The 23,580-nt window shown below is 43.6% G+C and overlaps 1 protein-coding gene across 11 annotated transcripts in view; it reads left to right on the top strand.

Annotated features, from left to right (window-relative positions):
* Nucleotides 1-23,580, top strand: part of gramd1bb (GRAM domain containing 1Bb) — a 124,596-nt gene that overhangs the window by 33,432 nt on the left and 67,584 nt on the right. For 6 of the 11 annotated variants that reach the window (XM_048265341.1, XM_048265345.1, XM_048265339.1 and 3 more), the window contains one exon: nucleotides 17,552-17,641. In XM_048265341.1, the coding sequence (XP_048121298.1) occupies nucleotides 17,552-17,641 (90 nt within the window). Of the gene's footprint in view, nucleotides 1-6,198; nucleotides 6,296-17,551; nucleotides 17,642-23,580 lie in introns of those variants that run through there. The other 5 variants (XM_048265334.1, XM_048265335.1, XM_048265332.1 and 2 more) reach the window with 4 other exon arrangements.

Below are 23,580 nucleotides of genomic sequence, written 5' to 3'. Positions count from 1 at the left end.
GTCACTGCTCATTTCTAACTAAACCATTTTTTTAGCCGGTTGGGATGCACTGTAGCCCTACCAGTAATTGAAAGCACACTATTTTGGGCATTCACTGTAATCAGAGCGGTCTAGGCCTTTGGTTTAAACTGAACAAATACATGGGCTGACCATCACTATCTGCAGTGTGCCACGTGTTGCTGAGAGGCTCGATTTGCATCCCTGGTGGATTGCCTCTAATTATAGCACACAGCAAATAAATAAGGGATGAAAGATGTGCTTCCCGAGCGTGAGCCGCACATACTCCCCCCTCCTCTCCTCCCCTCTCTTCTCCTCTCCTCTCCTCCCCCCTCTCCTCTCCATTCCTCTCCTTTCCTCCCTCTCCTCTCCTCCCCCTCTCCTCTCCTCCCCCTCTCCTCTCCATTCCTCTCCTTTCCTCCTCTCTCCTCTCCCTCTCCTCCCCTCTCCTCCTCCATTCCTCCCCTTTCCTCCTCCTCTCCTCCTCCTCTCCCTCCTCCCTCTCCTCCCTCTCCTCTCCATTCATCCCCTCTCCTCCTCTCCTCTCCTCTCCTCTCTCCTCCTCCCCCCTCCTCCCCTCTCCCCCTCTCCTCTCCTCTCCTCTCCTCCCCTCTCCTCTCCTCTCCTCCCCTCTCCTCTCCTCTCCTCTTCTCTCGTCACTCCCTTTTCTCCCCACACTATAAAAATGCTGCTCTGTCAGGCAGTGGAGAGCACGTTCAGGAGGAGCGCCACAGCTGCTAGTGGAGATTAGCGCCCATGCAGTGCTCCTCCTTGGCCAAGTGCCTCAAGCAAAGTGGGCACAGAGCCTGGTTCCCCGTGTCTGTGGTCCGGTGTGACTGACTCCCCTGGAGCTGTGCTTCAGATCACCGCTGTTTACCAGTAGGAGTGAAGCTATCGTACAGATGTATTATGAATGATACAGATGGACAGATAATCATTTGAACATTTTACATCCTACTGGAGTATAGATCATCCACCTGTCACAGTTGATTGCATGTACTGTATATGCAAAGGTCTGATTTTCTGCAGTGAGTCTTCATCATGGGTTCACCATCTATTGGTTTGCAACCTGCTCCCCCCACCACCACCACCACCACTCCATACACACACACACACACACACACACACACACACACACACACACACACACCCTTGTGATACAGCACTTCTGTAAAAACACCCGCAGTGGCTGTTAACAGTGTTTTAGGGACTCAGGATCAATTTCAATGTGCTATATTTGTAGTTCTATAGGAAATATAGTCTCAATACGGCTTTGAAGAGTATGTTTGTCTGTGTGTGTGTGTGTGTGTGTGTGTGTGTGTGTGTGTGTGTGTGTGTGTCTGTGTGTGTATGGAGTGGTGGTGGGGGGGAGGCAGGTTGTGTGTGTGTGTGTGTGTGTTTTCAATGGCCCGGGTCTTTTAGCATCCTCTTTCAGTTCTCTTATGTTACATATTAAACCCTTAATTTGGTTTGAGGGGTATTGTGTGGCAGCCATCTGGAGATTCTGCTAAGATAGCAGTCTGCATAGAGTAACTATGTTTGGACAACATGGACTCATCTCCATATACTTAAGTTTCTGCATCATCTGCATGTGATTTGTCTTACCTAATAATTCTCTTTCTTTGAGTGGGTGTATGAAGCATTTTAACCCAGGCCCAATCTGTAATATCTTATTCAGTACAATTATTGAACTAGAGATATATTTCAGAATTACATAATTACATGTTTACAACAGCCTCTGAGTGTCAGTCGGGAGGTTTGGGGCAACTCTATCCAAGAACACCTAGAAAGTATCCACCGCTTTGCTGAGAATTGCTTTTGTCATGCACCTTAAGGCAGGTCAAAGTCCTGCCAAGCCTGATTGATGTGATGGAACGGACGAGGGCCTATGATGGGCTGCCTTGCAGTGGGGCACAAGCAATAACTCAGTATCACTGGCACAGGCGGGCTGACAAGGCTATAAATTGTGAAAGATAGCCCTGGATTGTTTCTCCTGTCTTCTTTTATTAACTGTTTTCAGTCGGTCTGTCCAGAAGCAGTCGTTAGGTTCACACTTGAAATCTTTTAGCTGAGAAAGCACTAATGTTGTGATTGTCGGATATGGTTGTAGAGGTGGTTATCGAGAAGTGATGGTTTGGTCAAATTATTAATTTTGCCATGTTTTTAACTACTTGGAGAAGTAAACAGATAGGCCAGTACCAAGGTACAAATGTTATAAAAGATTTACAGTAGGTACAATTCTCCTAAAGTTGTGCATTGTGTCACTGCGTGTGTTGCAAAATGGCAGAATCTGTAATGGCAAAGGCATCAGTCACCCTTCAAGAAAAGAAGGAAACACTTTATCATTCATAGCAAAACACAAAAGGTGTCAGATATTTTTTGATTTGATTTACTTGGCTTTCGTCCAAAGTGACTTATAGATCAATTAAGTGCAGGGCTAGACTACCTGGAGCAACCCGGGGTTAAGAGCCTTGCTCAAGACCACAGCGGTGGCAGCTTAGAGTTGAACTCTCAACTCTATAGGCTACTGCATGCAAACCCAGCTCTGTCCTTATCCACTAACACTACCATTGCCCTGTCTGGTGCAAGAGGATGGAGTTGTACCACTGTGGCCAGGTAGACAGCTCGTGCTCATAGATGCAGTAGAGTGATGTTACAGCCAGCCAGGCTAGATGCAACACAAATTTACAAACAGTCAAAGGGGCTCGAGTCTAGGGGTATTTATTAACAAAAATATTAATACATAATTAGGAAATTTAAGGAAAACTAGAAAATAAACAAAGTAGAAAACCGACTACACGGCCTAGTGAGTATGGAGGCCACCCGATCTTGGCAAAAGGCCAACGCAAATGGCAAAAGGCATCAAGCAGACCGCCAGGCACAGGTATATAGGGAGAAGCTCCAGCCCCTCACACAGGTCACACCTGAAGAAAATGATAACAAATAAAGTTGTTGACATATTTAGAGCTTGTTGCAGCCACCAGACCCCCTCTGAGTAGACGTCTGTGTCACTGAGCAGTGCATCAGTCACACCTTCTCTTGTACATTCGCTCGGCCCAGTCACCGGCCCGCTGAAGTAGTCGTCGTCAGACCCGAGTCAAACACTAGGTGTGAGGGTGAGCCTAGGAGCACCGTTCTATATGTATAATGCATGCTGTTTACCTGCTCGGTTTGACCATCTCACCCCCTGACATTAACTGGCCTGGAAAGAGAGGGAGGCACTGGCTGGCAACATTTACTTGCCCGGAAAGGTGAGACAGTCGAGAGTGCGACTGCGAGTGCAGTCAGCCAGTCACCAGCCCCAGCAGCAACAGCAAGGCTACTTAGCGTCCTCTGGAAACTCGATCTCCCTCTGCTGCCAAGGACCATGTCCACCGACTGTCACCTTGAAACGTGAAACCCTTTCCGCCACAGCAGCCATTACTCCCATTATAACGCTGCCAGGATTGAGTTTTAAAGGGCTACAAAATCTAATACTGTACCGGATGAAACAGGGTGAAAAGTGCAGTAGGTTGAATTGCTGAGCTGAATCGAATTTGTGTCTTTGTGACAACATACATGGTACTCTATGCTACAGTTTCACAAGTTAAGCTAAAATAAGGTGGATGTTTATTCTTGTGCAATATTTTCCTACTACCTATTGTGTCTTTTATTAAGAAAAAATGTGTATTATAGCTTTAATTGAATAATACATGTATTCCATAGAAACCATATTCTATAGAAACCATATCTTGAAAAGGTTATCCCTGACTGCAGTATTATTCCCCTCATGGATCAGGCATCCAGATCCCAAAAGTCAAACAATGTAGTGTGTCAGCAGTGCACACATCCTTATCAGGACTCGGAGGGTCTAGAGGTGAGAGCGCTCGACCGGGGCCATGCGCTCCGAGTCTGATAGCTGTGTTTGTGCTAGCAGTGCTACTGTTTGCTCTGTCTCCACGAAGTGACAGCTCTTTTCACCTCCGTCCTGCTCCCCTCTCTCCAGGTCACTGCTCTGCCTCTTTACAATGGCAACCATGGCAGATTCATGAACCCATGGGTGGCCTGCTCATTTCATAATAATCGTTTTCAACAGAATAAGATACTTCAATGTGTGAACCCGCCATTGAGACTCTATGTCGCTTTGGATAAAAAAGCTGAATACCTTTTTTTTTTTACAGACACCCCCTACTGACCACTCTATTTTAGACGTCAGACATCCTCATGTGAACAGTAGGTGCGTAGTGAGATTATCTTTACCCCTCATAAACACTGATAGCTGCGTGGAACTGATGAAAGCCGTGTGGGTGGCATTTTTCTCTCATGTGTCAGAGAAACCAACACGTTATCTTGGTATCTGTTTGAATGGTTTCAATCCAGTGCTGTGAATTTCCTCACCGTCCCACTTGTTTTGAGCTCTGAGAAGCCACAGCTACAGTCAAAGTGAAACTGTTGAGCGTTGGTTTTTGGCAGTTTTCACATGCATGGAACGGTGGGTTTTTAGACATACAACACCACAGCATTTCGGTCCAAAGATAAAAAAAAAAAAAAACTAGGACATCCTCAAAGAAGAAGTCTGTGCTGAGGCGAATCTGTAATCATTTGCCGTGCTTTGACATTTTTGCTGTGCATTGTAGATGTTTGTTCCGATGGCTCTGATGGCATTTGCCTGTGCCCTTATTAAGTGCACTGACTAGCATGTGATCCCAGTCCCAGTGCAGGCCAGTGATCAGATCAGATATAGTGGAGTCCCCAGAGACTTTAGTGTTATGGTTTAGTCTGACTGTCTATCGGGTTTGTTTGAGAGTGTGTGTGTCTGTGTGTGTGGTGTGTATGTGTGTGTGTGTATGTGTGTGTGTGTGTTTGTGGTGTGTGTCTGTGGGTGTGTGTGTGCATGTATGTGTGTGTGTGTATGTGTGTCTGTCTGTCTGTCTGCTCTGCTCTGTTCCTTCCGCCCTGGCCACATTGCCGGCCCCCTTGCATACCCTGTTCCCTCGCTCTGACCCGTAGGCTCTTGAGGCTCTAGCGTGGGAACTCAGACTGAGAGGACGACTCCGGAACTCAGACCGAGACGACATCCCCGAAAAGAGAGGATCAACATTGGAAGAAAGACTGCGACTCTATAGCAGACCAATTTTATGAGCAGTTGAAACAATTCAAAGTATACTTCAGTGATTTCCAGGTCAGGCTACCATTGGAAGCTGCCTCTTAGTCGTGTTTGCACAATTGTGTGTGTGTGTCTGTGTGAAAGTGTGTTTGCGTGTGCCTTTGAGTGTGTTTGGGTGTGTGTTTGTTTACAGTGTGTGTGTGTGTGTGTGAGTGAGCGTAACCCTGCCCCAGTCCCCTGAGCGTCCTCGGGGTCCGGTTACACTCGCCGGCTACTGCCCCTCATGTATGTTTCATAGGCAGCGGGGAGGACAGAGGCTCCCTTTGTCATAGGAACCATCCAGCCCGCCTGCCGGCTGCCCCATGCATCTCTGTCACCTTCCACCTCAGAGGAGGAGATGAGGAGGCAGGCAGCCGACACAAGCCCCTGCCCCTCTGAGAGGTGACACTGAACAGCTCGTCAGAGAGTGTCCCCGAGTCAACATAGTGCCTCTGAAGTCAGCAAGAAGAAAAGAAAAGAAGAGGTGGAGGTGAAGAGGAGAGAGAGGCAGACAAAGAGAGAGAGAGAGAGAGAGAGAGAAAGAGACAGAGTGGCAACAGGTACATCTGTTGCACTTCTTACCTGTGCAGAGGCATCTGGAGTCTAAAGACTGAGTAGTGCCCCAGTCTGTGTGTACTACTCTCTCTCTCTCTCTACGTGTGTGAGGTGTGCGGAGCTTGTCCAGCCCGTGTGAGAGCGTGCGTGTGTGGCGAGGCGAGGCCGGACCATGATGGAGACGCTGCGGCCCCCGGCCCTCCAGGTGCAGGTCCCCCGCGAGGAGGAGGAGGATGAGGACGGTGGTGGTAGAGGCGGAGGTAGAGGCGGAGGCGGCAGTGCCTCCGCTGGGGACGGGGGCAGCGACGGCCGGGCCTGGTCCAGCTCGTCCACGCCCACGCAGCGGCGCCGGCGCTTCAAGATGCGCCGCATGAAGGAGCTGCCGAGCGAGCGCGAGGGCCACGGCGGCTCGCGGCTGGACAAGGGCGGCCTGCTGCGCCGCGCCACCTCCAAGGACTACCTGCAGCTGCCCGCCATCGAGATCACGCCGTCCAGCGACGAGGACGCGGCCAGCTGGTCCAACTGCTCCACGCCCAGCGCCTCGCCCCGACGCAAACGCTTCCTGCTCCGCAAATGGCTCAAGGTGCGTGAGTGGAAGGAGAACGTCAGCGAGAGCAGGTGGGTATGGGGGTCCTCCATCCGTCCATGTGGCACCACCAACCCCCCCCCCCCCCCCCCCCCCCCCCCCCCCCTCTGTGTACCTACCCCTGCTGTTATGCCTGCCCCATCCCCCACCCAATAGAACCCCTGCTTTCAGCAGAACTCCCTACCCGTCTGACTCAGTCCTCTTTTCCGTGCATTACATGCTAGCTAAACTTGAAACAGCCTCTAAGCTCTCCAGTGTGTTTGATGTGTGTTTGAAATCAGTGTTCATAGCCTTCTCATGCAATGCCCCTCTAGACCAGTGACTTTGATGTGTGTTTTGGTTTTAGTATTTGTAGTCTTCAGAACTAAACCTATGCCCTAGACTGATATCAGTGGAACACAGTTCAGTGAAAACGGCTTGTGTTCATGTCATCTTTTCATAGAGGACCAGCCATGACTACAGATAGATCTGATAGTTGTATCTGTTTGTGCTGTTTAAGCCTAAACTTGCAGTCTAGCATCGCAAAACAAGGCCTGTGTGTAGTTTTAGTCTAGTGTGTACTTTAGACTTTGACACACTGACTGTGCTAAGAGGAGTTACTGAAGTTAGAGATGTAGACATTTATGATGTGTACATATGTCACCATCAGGCATCTTCAAATTGATTTGCTCTAAATATAGGGATGGTATAGTGAAGGAAAGTGTACAAGTGTATTTCTCAAGAACAAGTCATGTTATATTTAATAACACCTGTTTCAATATTTAGTGAAAGTAAAGAGTAAATAATAAATTGATAAATAGAAAATACACTGTTCCAAAGCAGCTTCACTATGCGCATTAAAATGTTTATCTTAAATAAATTAATTAGCTTAACTGTAGTAATACAAATAAAATCGCATGTTATTGTGTCTATTTTAAACAGTATTGATGAATGAGGTGATACTGAAGTCTCTCTGGTCTCTGTATTATTTAATCCATCAGTAGGCCTCATTTCTATTGGTAAGATGCGCTACTGCAGTTTCTCTCATCTGCTTTGTCATCACTTCCAGGAAACTGATTGTTCATATTTTCTGCATCTGTGGTTCCCACACCAATGGGGGAAAAGCATAGCGTGGCTAGAGTGAGCTGACAGGCATAGCTCAAGGCTTGTTCTATATGCCTTGGTCTTTGGACAATGCACGCTGCTGTGGTTGTATGTTTCTCAAAATGATAACACAGACATTCGTCACACTTGCAATGCAGTGCAGTGGATGATGCTGTCCTTGACTTGTCTTAATTAGTAGTGACATTGTGTCCCTATAATTTCCCTAGAGGCCCACAGACACGTACGTCCGGCCCACAAACTCATCAGTTAAGTCGCGATGCTGTATTGGCATTTCATCTATCTCAGGGTCAGTGTCAGGGTCTGTGTAAACAAATTAATTTTACTTCTAAAGTGGCACAATGTAGCCCTTTTATATAAGGTAGAGAGATCTTCATGCTGGTTTCCTTTTAACTGGTAAAAGTCTCTGAACCCTTTCAAAGAAATGTGAAGTTGCACATTTCCAGCTAAGAGGAAGCTTTGAGCTGAGTGGTGTTCACTGGAGTTCAGAGTCCCCTCATGGTCCGCCGCGTATGCTGGAGTCAGCAACCTGACCTGGGACCAGCGGTCCAAGAGGGCACTCACACACTGCACTTTGCAAACACACTGTGTTTCTCACCAAGGCTGTGATGGCGGTCTATAGTAGATGGGTCTACAATCAGTTTTTATGTCCCATGGAGAACTAATGACTACATTACGTATTAATATGATTCAGCTTGAACTCATCAGTATCACGTCTTCACATAGGGCATGGTGGAGAGCAGCAGTCGCTTCGCCGCCTGACAATCGGTCACTCAGCTCGTCATTTGATTCCGTCGAGTCTGTGTCACTTTGGATGAAAGCATCTCCTATACACCAGTCACTTTCCACTTTACTTTATCCAGTCCCTCCAGGAATTCGCGATGTTGCGATCGCAACAATTAAAGGAACCATATGTAAGATTGTGGCCAAAACTGATACTGCAATCACTTTCAAATTACTGTAGAGATGTGTATCCCCTCCCCCTCGCCCCTGACTTGTGGTTGCCAACCCGGATGCCGAAACACTACTGACCTGTGATTAGTAGATAGGTGACGGGTAGCGCATCAGGCCAAAACACAACATGACATGAAAAAACACAACATCAACATCAGTTGAGGGCTGCAACTTCACTTTTTAAATGACAATATCCTGGCCGGACTACTGTTGTCAGTGATATAAGTATTTAAAATGAACATGATTTCTTAATATCTAGTGACATATCAGGGCCATTTTATGATTAATTGAAATACATTTCTTACATACGGTTCCTTTAACGCAAATCCAGCAAATCCTCATGAATTCTGGGCGACCTCGCAATTTTGTCCAAACACTGCAACTTTTTCGCAAATTTGACCAATCATCATGGTTTCCCCGTGAAATTTCACCTACCACAACAGCCCCTCGCGCAGAATATTGACTCAGATGCCACACTCACTTCTGCAGACACCAGAGACTGTCCTATAACTTGTTCACTCCTCTGCAGTTTTGATGACAAAAAATAGAAGGCTAACGTTAATGATCTGCTTTACTTGCATCTGTCATCTCAACCTAGTGTTGCTAACCTGCCTAAGCTATGAAAGTAAGTTAATTAAGGCCTACTTGGTTTACTGACATTTGAGTAGGCTACAATATGCAACCCATTGGCAAACGTTTACACCTGGAGATGTCCTTTTAGCTTGTGTCATGTTTGCTATAGCTTGTGGGCTCAGTTTGTGTAGTGCAGTGCTACCAAAATCATATAAATGAATAACATTGTAAGACAATTTTAACATTTATTTTAACTAATGACATAGAAAACATCCCAAATTCTATCCACATATCGTAATGCACTAGCCTATGCAAAAAGTTATTTCCAGTCGTAGCCGAACACAGTGAGATGCAAGCGTTCCAATCCACTTAGATATGTTATTACACTACTCTCACGTCCTTAAAGTGGCAGGCAGTCAATTAGACTTACACACCACCAATGTAATAACATTAAAGAAAAGTGTAGTCTAATAGTTTAAATCAATATGAACTTACTAGATACTTAGTTGGCTATTAGTAATTATGCAAGTCACAGAATATGAATTATTAAAAAGATATGAACTTAATATGAATTACAACATATATGAATGTATTGAAACATATGACATTATGCCATCTCTTTAGAGGGCTGTCTTTTTTGAACAGTTCTACGAAAGGTTATATATAGCAGTATACTGCTTTGTGAATTACCCCAGTCAAAGTATTTACACAAATAAAGTAGGCCTACTTTGATTTTCTGTAACCCTTACTCTTTACCTTTTACTTATCCTTTTTAATAAGCATCAAGATGATCAGTGTAATGTTGGTCTTACTAACCTTAATTACCCTCAATTAAAAAATAATTTAAAAAAAAATCGCAACTATTTTTGCAATTTTCACTTCCTCTCGCAATTTCTTCGCAACAAACAGCTAAAAACACCGCAACTTCCATCGCAATTTTTTAGAAAAGTTGTCGCGAAATCAGCCATTTTGCCACTGCATCCTCGTGATATTCAGGGGAACAAGAAAAGAAAAAGAGAACCTCTTTTCTGTCTTTCCTGATGGGTCTCGTTGTTTTCTATGCCTGAATCACAGAGAGTGCCCATAGAGACCCCTCTGATGCCAGGGGAGCCGTGTGTGTGTGACCAACCCACCCTGCCGCCCTCGTCTCACGGTTACATAAGCCAGCGCACAATATTAATCTGGCCGTCAATTATTGATGAGGCAGCGAAGCAGGACCTATTAATCAAGTGAGTCAGAGGGTGGCAGTGGGTTGGGGTAGCAGAGGATGACTCTGGTAAAGGCAGTGTCACAGACCACACACACACACACACACACACACACACACACCTCTCAGCTGTGGCGACACTGTCAGAGCCAGACGTATTTGAGGTACAGTGGTTGCCCCTCTCATATACAGTTGTGAGAGAAAAATGCCCCCGCGACTCCCCACACAAGCACACACACACACACACGTACACACACACATACCCGCCAAGGGTGTGTGCGCAGAGAAAGAAGACTTTAGTGCCTTTAATTCTTATTGATTGGAATAGCATCACCTTCATCTGCTGCTCTCCTCTTCTCCTTTACTCTCCTCACATCTTTTTCTCTTCTTCATTTGCCTTCCTTCATCTCCTTTCTCTCTCTCTTTCTCCTCTCTATCTTTGTCTCTGTCTCTCTCTCTTTCTCCTCTCTGTGTTTCTCTCTGTGTCTCTGTCTCTCTTTCTCTCTCTCTCTCTTTCTCCCCTTTGTGTATGTCTATCTCTCTCTCTTTCTTCTCTGTGTGTGTGTCTCTCTCTGTTTCTCCTCTGTCTCTCTATCTCTCTCTCTCTCTCTCTCTCCCTGGGCTCTAGTTGTTGCGTTTTATTCATTATTCATTGTTTTCATCCGCTGTATGTCTTTTTATCTGACAGTGGGGAGAGGAAGGTCTTGTATGAAGCGGAGGAGACTGCAGCGAGGGCAGGCTTAGAGCTCTAACCCTGGAGAGTCATATTGTTCCACTTCTCTCAGAGCTCACACTGTACCCTGAGTCCATGCCTTGCATAATCGTCCCTTGTCTGTAGTTATCAACAATACACTGTAGATGTGCCCATGATTATGCTATAATTCTTAGAGCATTGCGTAGGCCTAAAGCTCTCGTCTCTGTACAATGTAATCATGTAATAATATAATCAATCCATCATGACCTGATGTGCATGGGTTGTTATTGTCTGCGATGGCTCTAGCAGGATCCAGCACTGAGCTAAGCTGTGATTGTTGTGTTTAAGATTCAGTCGTGTTGTAAGCGAGTAGCTTAACGAGCATGTTAATGAGTCACACAGTGGTTGGGTGTTTATTTTTTTACGTTGGGCACGGTGTAGAAGCCACGCTCGTTACTCAAAGGAAATGGAAAGGCCTGCGAGCCCTTCATGGTTTCATGACCGATTTAATCGGTCAGTTGACTGAATCAAAGCAGGGGCGATACAGTAGGTAAGGATTGGGGCACGTGTCACTATCTCCGACACAGATTGGGCTCATGGAGCGCAAGGGTTCACTGATGAACATGCAGCGTGTCTAATGGTTAAACGAGCATAGCCTGTCTGTCGTTGGATTTTTACAAGAGAGAGAGAGAGAGAGGGTTGGGGAGAGAGTGAGCGTTGGGGGAGGGTGGTTGTATTCACTGGAACCAGACTGGTTCTTTTGTAATGGAATTGCATGTCTGAAGGAGAAGGATGACCAGCAGGAGGGCTCCTTCAAGGCAAAGGTAATTTGCTGGCACGACAGTGACTGTAGGTTGTGAATTAGTTCTCATGTGTGTGTCTGCTCACAGGCTCTGCCGGCACTGGTAACTGTAATTGTGCTTTGCTTTGGCAACTCATTCATGCATGGCTGAAAACAAGGACCCCAACCCCCATGCCACCACCACAAGTCTTTATGATTGTGTGAACGTGATATCTGTGATGTGTGCACTATTTCTTTCATTTTCTGCTTGTAATTATTAAGGAAAGTCAATAAAGTGTTCTTTGATTCTTGTTATCCCAATTACAGATTAATCACATTGCGGATTATTCTACTCTCTCTGTGGTAATGGTTTTGGATTAACAACAATAATGAAATGTTCTCTCTCTCATTCTCTCTCTCTCACACACACACACTCATTCTCTGTCATCCTCTTTCTCTCTCTCTTACTTTCTCTCTCTCTTTTCTATTTCTCTGTCTGGCCCTCGGTTTCTTTCACTATTATTTGGGAATTGATATCCGAGAAAACATTGTTTATAGTATACGATAGGACCTATTGACTTTTGCTGTCTTTAAAACTGTGCCCAACAGCCTGTGAGGATGCCTCATTGCTTGAGGTTTTTACTGCACACAGTGTGAAATTAAAGTAAATCATTAATTTTACAGGCATTTACAATTGTCTCACTGTCTGTATTACAGTTTTTCTCGATTGCTTTTACCTGCTTAAGTAAACTGGAATCCACTTGGTCTTCATGGCTACTTTCTTTGCACAGCAAAAGTTATCTCTTGCAAATGTGTTCACACATTTTCATTGGGTTCACACATTTCTCACATCCTTTTGCAAAACAGTTAACACAGGTGTCATTCAAAAGCCCCAAACTCTATTGGTTTTCCCATGCTAAACAAAAGGAAAACATCTTTTTACAGGTGGTATAGATTCCTTGCATAAGTCTGAATCTCTGATACACCTATGTGAAACTCCTTTGCACAATTCTTCAATCAGCAATCATTCATTATACATATAAGAGATGTCTGTGTTGCTATTTGCAAGTATAGATCTAATGCACATTTAGACAAAGTACTGTACTGCCTATATTTGGTGGAGAAAACAGTACAAAAGGTGTTTACTGTAGGTCTATTTCAATGAAAGTTGTAGTTCAATGAAATTTACAGTATCTTGCTAGGTGTTTGCTGCATGTCTTACATGTCAATGACAGTTACATCTTGGAAGGGAATTAATACATTATTTTTTTATTCAGTACATTTAGTCTTTTCACAGTTTTTTTCTGATACCAGAAAAATGAGAAAGTAATGGAACAGACAGCAAAAATGATCATTTTGAGAACTAGATAGATTTTACATTTTGTTGTCCAGTGTGTAATGATTGATTACAGTTTTTCTCGATTGCTTTTACCTGCTTAAGTAAACTAGAACCCACTTGGTCTTCATGACTACTTTCTTTGCACAGCAGAAGTAATCTCATAATGTGTTCACACATTTTCATTGGGTTCACACATTTCTCACACCCTTTTGCAAAACAGTTAACACAGGTGTCATTCAAAAGCCCCAAACTCTATTGGTTTTCCCATGCTAAACAAAAGGAAAACATCTTTTCACAGGTGGTATAGATTTCTTGCATAAGTCTGAATCTCTGATACACCTGTATGAAACTCCTTTGCACAATTCTTCAATCAGCAATCATTCATTCTACATAAGAGATGTCTGTTCTGTCTTGCTATTTGCAAGTATGGATCTAATGCACATTTAGACAAAGTACTGTATTGCCTATTTGGTGGAAAAAACAGTACAAAAGGTGTTTACTGTAGGTCTATTTCGATAAAAGTTGTAGTGTTTGAAGGCAAGATTTGCTTTTGCTGCATGTTTTAAGTGTTTTGAGAGAGTAACTGCCTTTTGCAAGCAAAATGTGTCATTTTGTCCAGAGTGCTTTTGTTCAGACACGGGTGTTAATTGTTTTGAGAATGTGATGTCAGAGTTGACACAGGTATCAAAACGATTGAGAAAAACTGTATTAGTTTATTGTGAGTGTGTGTGCATATCTGTTTGTGTATGTGTGTCTGTCTGTCTATGTTTGTGAGTGTGTGTGTGTGTGTGTGTGTGTGTGTGTGTGTGTGTGTGTGTGTGTGTGTGTGTGTGTGTTTGCATGCATGTGACCATATTTGTCTTGTGTACATGTGTGTGTGTCTGTGTGTGTGTATGTAAGTGTGTGTGTGTGTGTGTGTTTGTGTGTGTGTGTGTGTGTTTGTGTGTGTGTGTGTATGCATGTGACCATATCTGTCTTGTGTGTATGTCTGTGTGTGTGTGTGTGTGTGTGTGGGTGGGTGTGGGTGTGTGTGTATACTTATTTCTGTGTAGCATTTGTAGCTGGCAGTCTGGTCCATGCCCTGTGCAGTCTGCCGGGTCCTGATAAGCAAAGACTGTTTGCTATTTTAGGGCCAAGGCGCCATGGTCCTTGTATCTTTGTATCAGCACTCTCATACTCTGGTATGGTTAATATTTCAGTCAAGAACCACTCTCCCCCTTCAGACGTTACCGACAAGAATGAAGTCATCGCAACACGATTTACTAATGCATGAGGGCAGAGGCTCGCGAGAGAATTATCAAAGTGTGCCGAAACAGAAGACTTTGTCTGATGTCATTCTTGGATGCGCTAAAAATGTGAATTTTAAAAAATGTCCTCTTTAAAAATGTGAATCTGTCCCTAATTGGTGTGATGCTGTGAATAAGGCCGCTAGGCCTCAAGAGGGATGGGGAGGAGTAGGAACTGCTCTCTGTGAATCAACCTGAATGCATAGTTACTTCCAGAGCATCACATAAGATAATGTTGCGTAATGCAATGTGATATGTTGCCATGTGATGACCGTGATGTGACAGGTTGGTCACATGACTGTGTGTGATGTGGTCACAACCTCATCATATGGACTGAGAAGCAGAGCTATGTTAGCCCTCTCTGTCTCTACATACACAGTGTCAATTGACAACTAACAATGCACGTGCAGAAAAAAACATGAAAAAATCCAGAATCAAATAACTACCATTTATCATCATTATATTTTACACATTCATTTTATAAATAAAAGAAATATTATTTTTTGCAGATATATATTGTTTTATACTATTTTGTGCAAAACAATGATGTTTTGTGGACAGACAGACCTTGGTTATTCTTTTTTAAGGAGGTGTTCTGTTCAGATCATTGTGATGGTTCAGCCTGGTTCTGGAGGCTCTCGAGATATGCTGCACAGGAACGCTCTGAGGGTAAACACAAACACATTCAGACAGAAATCTATGTGTCTGCGCCTCGGTTGTCTGTTTGAGATTAATATAAAATCAGTTTAAAAATATTTTTTATGTTGGTTTGAGTTTAGAGCAAAAGTATGCATTCTAAGAAAATTAAGTAAGAATACTCACAGAAGTGAAAAAGAATCTTTTATCTCAGAACAGCACCTATGATATATCTATCTAAAATATGAATCAACACATTTCATGGCTGGCAAAGACTCATTTGGTATGAATTTTTGGAAATTGCTTTAGTGATTCAGCATTGGTCGGTAGCTATACAACTTGTAGCCTACATGATGTTGAAATTAGCAACTTGTTTCACTTCTCCACCCATGGCTATGTCTTTGTCAATAAGAGACATTATGTGGCATGTATTTTGACAAAGGCCCACATGCACTTTCACCTAGGTGGTTGAAGTGTTGGTTAAGCTCGGTGCAAACACACACACACAACACAGGCTGATGATCTTACTGCATCACACACGCACATTCTGTGAACTGCAGACTTCCTAAATTGTGAACTATGCTATATTGCTTCCTACTGGTTTCAGCTATTTGTTTTCACAAATATGAGAATTGGTACTACGACCAGGGGTTGTATTCATGTGGGCCAGTAAGCGCTTGATGGACTTGTGATGAAAAAAGGGAGACATAGCAACAAGTAGCACCCGAAATGTCAAACACACGTTAAAAGCGTGCAAAGCTTTTAGTAGTATCCTACAGCGTGTCGAAACGGCTGTAGCACAACAGCCATTCTGTTTCATCTCTCACTGGATCTCAACAAGCTCACTTCTCCTCACACTTTCACACAGAGATGCCGCCCTCTCACAGCTTAGCCCTTTACAGTTTTCACCACAGCGTAGCCCTTTATTTAGCTCTCGACCTTTTCAGCTGTCTGTCTAATCTAATCTCATCTCATCTCTTTTCACTGATCATAGCTTTATTGTGTTTAAAATGCTAGTGTGCACTCAACATACAGTAAACTTGATGATATAGTCTATTTCTATTTTGCTGTTAATCTCACAAACTGTTGTTTGCACATACCCCAGTGTGGTCACCAAGCTCCTAGTGTCCTATTGTTGACTGTTCTTTTGCCGATTGTTTTTATCTTAGAGACTGTGACCTGACAACTACAGATTACCTTTTTAAAAGCAACAGTTCCTTTTAGGGAAGTATGCTGAAATGTTATAGGGTTATAGGGACTTTTATGTCATGTAATGTTAAAATGACCAAAGGTACACCTGTGTACACATAGTGATGGACGCACTGGTGTGGAGTCCTTGTCTGTCTTTTGTAGAGAAAAAGACACCAGCTGTTCCATCAATGTGTAGGGAGTCTGCTAGGTTGTGATTTAGTGAAGTAGTGTTTATAGATTATAACATTTTTGGGAACAATAATAGGCATACCTGTCAACATTTAGCTTTCCAAAATCGGGAGATTGTTTTTCCGGGGTCAGTGTTTATACGGATCTGTGTTTGCATATTTAATCACGTTTCATACACGTGTTTCAACACTGCATTTTCGGTCGTTGCTTTTACCTTACCATTACCCACGATGCCAGTTATGTATCAACCAGCTGCCGGCCTGCAGCCTACTTCCAAAACTCCAAAGCTGCTTGCTGTCAGATTTGGTTCCGAGGGAACAAGTTCAGTGTATCAACAACACTCAATAACAGTTTATGTGATGTGTTAATCAATTAAATTCCCAACAATTTCACAACAGTTAGTTCTGGAGCTAAGGCCATTCATCTAGCCCGCTTGCTTACGACGAGACTCAGGCTGCGCAGTTGGCACCCGCTTCTTTATTTGGGTTTTGGGTTGCCAGGTTTTAGCCTATGACAAAACGGTTGAAATTGAAACTAAGTGATCGTGTATGTGTAGGGTGTATTTCATACACAATCTGGCAACCTGAATGCATCAATGATTTTAAAATGAAGTTTGATGGCCATGCAAATTACGGGAGTTTTCCGGGAGAAATAACAAAGGGTGCTAGGAGATGACCTTGAAATACAGGAGAAACCCGGGAAAAACGGGAGTCTTGACAGGTATGATAATAGGTAACACTTACTATGAACCTTGATATTTTTTTCCCCCCAAATACTCAGAGGTTTTGTTGACCAGTCGTGACGTTATGCGGATTGCAGTAATCCACCTGTTGTATTTCATTATTGGCTCTCATGCCATGGATGTGGTGTCATGCATAGTTGGGATTCTCTCAGAGCCACAGATTAGAGGGAGAGGTAGTGTTCCCTGATATGCTTGGAGATAAAATGAGAAAATAATAATGACAGAAACATGGACTGCCAGCAGATCCTCCCCGGTGGATTCAGTCCTGTGTTATTGTGGCAGAACATAACTGTTCTGAGTATAACAAAACAACACATAATTGAGAGCCTAAGGAGCAGGTGTCATGTTGCCCAGTGTGTAGCCTATACTGCCCTCTAGTGGATACGTTTTGAGATACAGTCTAAAGGTCTGTGCGCACTGACCATATGTGGCCTACTGTTCTGTCCCCTCTTGAGCTGTGTCCAACTGTGGGGTTTTTGTCATGGCACTAAGTGTTAATTCTGTTTGTGTAGATATATCTTTTCTTGACCATGATAGGCTGTGAGGTGTCGATGATTGATGACACATGATTGACAGGTGTCTATCTTCTTTCCAGCAGCCAGCCGAGCAGCCAGCAGAGTAGTCAGCAGAGTAGCCATGACGACGACGCCACACGCTTCCTGACTCCGTTCATCCGGGAGGAGAGGTAAACGCCTTTCTGTTTACTTAACACCTGGGGGGTCTCCCAAGGAACACGCCGCACATGTCGAAATGCGAGGAGTCACTTCAAGTCTGACCACACTCACACACTCACATTCTTTACTTTTGAAGAGATAAGGTGTAATAAACAGTCTCTGAGTTGGCTAAAGTCACACTCTTAAGTGTTGTTTTCACTAGTAGAGCGCTGTGGTCACTTAAAAAATCTCCAAGGAGTCTTAGCCTCATACCCAGTCACAGTAAAACTTTGGCTGCAGTTACTGTATGACGACTGACACAGGAGCTTGCCTATTTGTATGCACACTTTAAGCTGGTGTGGGACCTCACTAACAGAGATGAGAGGACTGCATGTCTTGCATGTGTGCGGCACTTTCATTCACAGGACCGATAGCAATGCTGACAAGTTCAGGTAAGTGTTGTTGTCTTGTTCATCTGCTTATACTGAACAAGAACAATGTGCGTCGGCTGAGGGATGCCTGTCAGCGTTGTGTCCCTGATATAAGCCAGTCGTCTGAGAGAAAGGAGCAGGGTGAGGGAGATGACATCCTACCTGATTCTTTTCTCTCTTCCTCTCTCCCTCTTTCTGTGTAACGGGAGCAATTCGCTGCTTTGCTCAGTGGTGATGTGAGTGTGGATGTGTTGCTGTACGTTTGTAAAGTCGAGCCGTGAATACAGTTGCAGAGCTGCGGAATGCCTCCGTTTGCTTTTTTCCTGGACAAACAACATCGTTCACAATGCACAGCTACAAACAGGGCTTTTGTCAGTGGGTGTGTGGGTTGGGTTGGATTGGGTTGGGTGTTTGTGTGTGAGAGAGGGGTGAGGGTGCAGGGTGTGTCAGTGTCAGTGTATGGCCTGTCTCTTAGTAAATCTGGCCTGAGGTAGCTGTCTGCCTGCCCTGCCGAACCTCTAAAAGTCCCTCCAAGTCTCTGTGCACAACAGGTAAGGTTATGTTTGAAATGTCAGGTGTAGATAAAGGAGTACCTTTGCCTAAGCTGAAGCAATGTGTGTTTATACTGAGTACGTGTGTTAAGTGGCAGGTGTGCAGATGAAGTGGTAGAACTCTTAAATGCATCAGATCAGACAGGTGAAAACATGGTGCTCTCACGCTCTGCTTTGAAGGATATTTATGGAAAGATGATAGTTTACCTTGCAATGTCATGTTGCTCCTTGGAACTGTTAAATGTGTCTCATTATTGTTTTACAACTGCAGTCGATCTCACCATCAACATCAATACATTTACTTGGAGGCCTTTAAAAAATGAATGGATGTATTAAATACACAGTTTTATGAGTCCTTCTTAACCATATGTTTTTTTTTAGATTTGTAGACTTTTTGTTCATAATTATTTCATACCTGTTACACTTGAATTTAATCTATTGTAGGGTTTCTATTGGTTTGTAATGGACACCTGCAAGGGGGTGGTGATTTCATGTGGTCATGGTCTGGCTCATCCTGAGTGGTTCAGAGCAACATCTGACCATCTCCTGTCCAGCGCCATCACCACATGTGACTCAGCTGTAGCTCACTGACCGCGATCAGAGCCCACTGCCATTGTGTCCGAGCATTGTGCTCACAAACCCCTCAGTCAAAGCTGTGATAATAGCCAACAATGACCACTTAGGCACTGAAAGAGTGAGGCCGTGGTCGGTTATTGGTTTTTTTTTCTATAGTAAACTTTCGTGTGCCTAAAGGATATGCTCTATATGAGCACAAGCAAGAAAGACATTTTATTGCCCTCAACACAGACTTTTGTTAGATGTTTGACGTGTGCTGTTTGCATTCTTGATTGGTACATTTGTGTTTTCCTGAGCCGTGCTGTGAATGTATAATCATATTACAACTGGTGCATAGGTGATCTCAAAGACACTTATTCATTTATATATTTTCATAGGTGATCTCAAAGACACTTATTCATTTATATATGTTCATAGGTGATCTCAAAGACTCATATTCATTTATATACACTACCAGTCAAAAGCTTGGAGACACTTCAAAATTTCCATTCCACTCCATTACAGACAGAATACCAGCTGAGATCATTTGCATTGTTTTTTTTAATCAGGGCAAAAGTTTTCAGATTACATTATGTGCTTACATAATTGCAAAAGTGTTCTCGACTGTTGTAGAAAGAAATGGCTGATCTTTAATGCAATTCTGTGTTGCCCATTATCAGCAACCATTCATCCAATGTTGCAAAGGCACATTCGGTTTACTAATCTGATATAATTTTAAAAGGCTAACTGAGAAAACATTGGAGAACCCTTTTGCAATTGTGTAAGCACATAATGTAATCTGATAAAAAAAATGTAATGTAATAATGCAAATGATCTCAGCTGGAATTCCATCTATAATGGAGTGGAATGGAAATGTCTCCAAACTTTTGACTGGTAGTGTATTTTCCGGCATCCTTTTCTACCCCCCCACCCCCCTTAACAATTAGCTGCATTATTTGTGTATTGAAATTTTATGCAGTCGTATGGAGAACATACAGTTCTAGCTCTGCAGAAAAAAGGCGGGTGATTAATACCCTTCCTCTGTCAGGTATAATATCACCGCCGCACCATATTGTATGCCGTGCATAATAAGTAAACACAGCAGTCACGACGCCTGCAGTATCACAAGGCTCCCAGAGCCAGGCCGCCCGCACATTCCAGATGGCCTGCACCTGGATGAGCACGGAGCCGTGATGCTAGTCACGGGGTTGGCCTTGTTGTTGTTGTTGTTTTTATTTATTTATTTTTTATTTTACCCTATTTTCTCTCTCACTCTTACTTACCTTTTTGCTTGCTTTCTTTTTGCCGTGAAACATTTGTTGTGTGAGTGCTTTTTTTTCCTTGCGCGGCGTCGAGCTACATGCTGGTGTGCCAAGAAAGCTACAGAAAGAGAGTGTGCGTGTGTGTGTGTGTGTGTGTGTGTGTGTGTGTGTGTGTGTGTGTGTGTGTGTGTGTGTGTGTGAGACTCCATGCATTATTGAGTGGGATAGCGTGCAGGTCCGTGTGATGGGCCTTTCATCCGTACGCGGTGCCCGTGCCTGTACCGCCTCTCGGATCCCTGGCTCATAACACGGGAGCCCACAGACCGCCTGGGCACCAGTGCCCTGGACTCTGAATAATACATAACACAGATTCATGTAGAAGAACAAAGACCCGCAGAAATGGCCACTGGTGCTGGGAGTGAATGTTTTAGGGAAGTGTTCGACTGATTCTTGCTTTTAGTTGTTTGGTTTGCGGTGAACACCTTGGTGTTTGTTGTATTGTTGTATTTGTGGAGCAAGTGGAAGTCATATACGTACTTTGAAATATATGGCAGACAAACTCATAATTCAGTGGGAATTATGGATGTTATTTACTATCATGTGAGTGTGCACTTTTTAGTGGGGATTAGTTGCTGAGGACCATATTGGCGAATGGACATTCTCCCAGTGTCTGATATGATTGTTATCCTCGCCAGCAGGACGTTGGCCTCCTAGGCATTTTGAGAATCTGAGAGCCATGTCAGGGGGATTAAAGGGAAATTGAGCTTGCAGGCTCGAGCTAACGTTGCCCCGGCTCAGATTGACTTCCTGTTTGTGTGAATATCAAAGGTATCAAAATACGGGCACACTGCTGCCACCCCCACTCCCTGGGCTGTTACTCCTCCTTCCGACGTTAGCTGGAAGCGATCGATCCATCTCCACTTTCCCCAGACTCAGCAGTGAGGACGTCTCATCGTACGCGCCATACGCACTCCACGACGCACGGCTACTTTATCATTGATCCCTATACTCTGCAGTTATAGGAGAGCGAGTGGTGTGTCTTGTTCGTCTTTTCTGAGTGCGTCAGCAGAACCCAATCCACCTCTGAACCTGAATCAGCGCTCGGCTGACTGGGGGCTTGGTTGTGCAGGGAGTGCGCGTGGAGAGGAAATGATTTGGCAAAAGTTGATAAAAGTGCTGCCTCCACTAGTATGTAGTTCCTCTGGGCTTCCGAGAGGCAACGACAGGCATTGAGTAGGGCTGATTGTCTTTTTCCCACACTGGTCACAGAGGACCAACCTGGTGTGCTTAGCTTACTTCATGTCTAATGCCTTGTCAGGTCCTACTGTCATGTTAGTCAAAGTTCAAACTAAATGATTTTGTCCACTCAGCTTCATGTCCAATCATATTCACCATTTATCATCAGTTTAACATTGAGTTTAGAGCCTTTGAGGGCATGATTGCATAATCACACGAGGCATGGTTTACTTCGGTATATGTAGCATATGTCTTTAATACATGTAGTCACTTAATTCTTAGGACATCTAGTAGATAGATAACAGTAGTGAATGCATTTGTATTGCTTTTACCATTATTCTTCAAACCTTTCCAGGACTGTAATTCTGCTGTTGAGCATCTTTTGAATCCTCTTGAAAAAATCTGATTGAGACACAAAGAAAACAAGTCAGATAACTGTGAAGACATGATATTAGAGGAATGCTGATGAAAGAGAAAAGAACTGGGAGGAGAGAAGACGAAGGAGGAACCAAACGGTGGTGCACCCTCTCAGTTCCTCTCTGCTGTCCTCCGGTCTCTCCTGTGGTGCACCCTCTCAGTGCACATTTCGGATCTTTACACTCAATGAAAAACAGAACCTTGGTTGTGTTTTTCCCCCCTGAGAAAAACAGAACAGTATTTTTCCCCTGAAAAACAAACAAAAAACAGAACTGTGAATCTTCCAACCCTGTGGATATGAGGTGGAGGCATCCTGGAATTTAAACTCACTATCTACGTGCTGCTGAGGAATATTTTGCATTAGCTGTAGGATAGAACTCAATACCAACTGGCCTAATATATACAGTATATACACCTAATATATATAAAAAAAAAAAATTAAAAACAAAAAAAAAAAAAAAAAAAAAAAATATATATATATATCAAAATGACACAGGCACTTTTTTGACAAGTGTATTGCAGAATTGGGGAAAGATTGGAAATGTACTTCCACAAACACTGCCGTTTGGGGTGGTTTGGGGTGTTTGGATGGGAATGGGGAAAGACTGGAGATCTTTTGTATTTGGATGGGAATCAGATAGATAGATAGATAGATAGATAGATAGATAGATAGATAGATAGATAGATGGATAGATAGATAGATATACTTTATTGATCCCTAGGGGAAATTCAAGGTCACAGTAGCATATAGACAACACACACACACATTCAATATCAGCAGAAAAAGTAATTAAAAGTATATAATATAAAAAACACAACTAAGCAATAAGGACTGTAGAAGATAAAGAATATACTACATATACAAAATACAAATTATACTAAATAAAACTTAATCAAAATCAATTCCAAAAAACAGTATCCACATAGTGGGTGAATAATCAATCAGGTGCGCTTGCAATGACTGAAGCAGGGACTGAGCCTGTGGTTCTCAGTGCATAAGGTAAGGTAAGGTGCTCTGTGTGAATGAGTGTCATGGTGATGGTGCAAATGAGTAAGTCAAACAGTGCAACAGTGCAAGAATAAAGTCTATATATCTATATATATCTATATATAAATAACTATATTAAGAAAGGTATGTGGCATGGAGGGAGGGGTTGTGCATATGTGCTAATACAGCACGCAAACAGTGAGGCAGAAGACAAATGTAAAGTGACTAGTGGACAGACAGTTCAAGACAATGGAGGTGGTGTTGGTCTTTAAAGTGTTGGTCTTTAAAGTGTTGAGTTGAAGATGATTGAGTTTGCACCATTGCACAAAGTCCTCCCCCAGGCTCCTATACTCCTCCTCCTGCCCGTTCCTGATGCACCCCAAAATTGCAGTGTCGTCAGAAAACTTCTGCATGTGGCATGACTCAGTGTTGTAGCGGAAGTCAGATGTGTACAAGGTGAACAGGACTGGAGAGAGCACAGTTCCCTGTGGCGCTCCGGTGCTGCTGATCACAGTGTCAGAGAGACAGTTC

Source organism: Alosa alosa, chromosome 15 (genome assembly GCF_017589495.1).
Source record: "Alosa alosa isolate M-15738 ecotype Scorff River chromosome 15, AALO_Geno_1.1, whole genome shotgun sequence".
In the NCBI taxonomy this organism is placed as follows: Eukaryota; Metazoa; Chordata; class Actinopteri; order Clupeiformes; family Clupeidae; genus Alosa; species Alosa alosa.
This window is presented reverse-complemented; position numbering and strand designations above follow the sequence as displayed.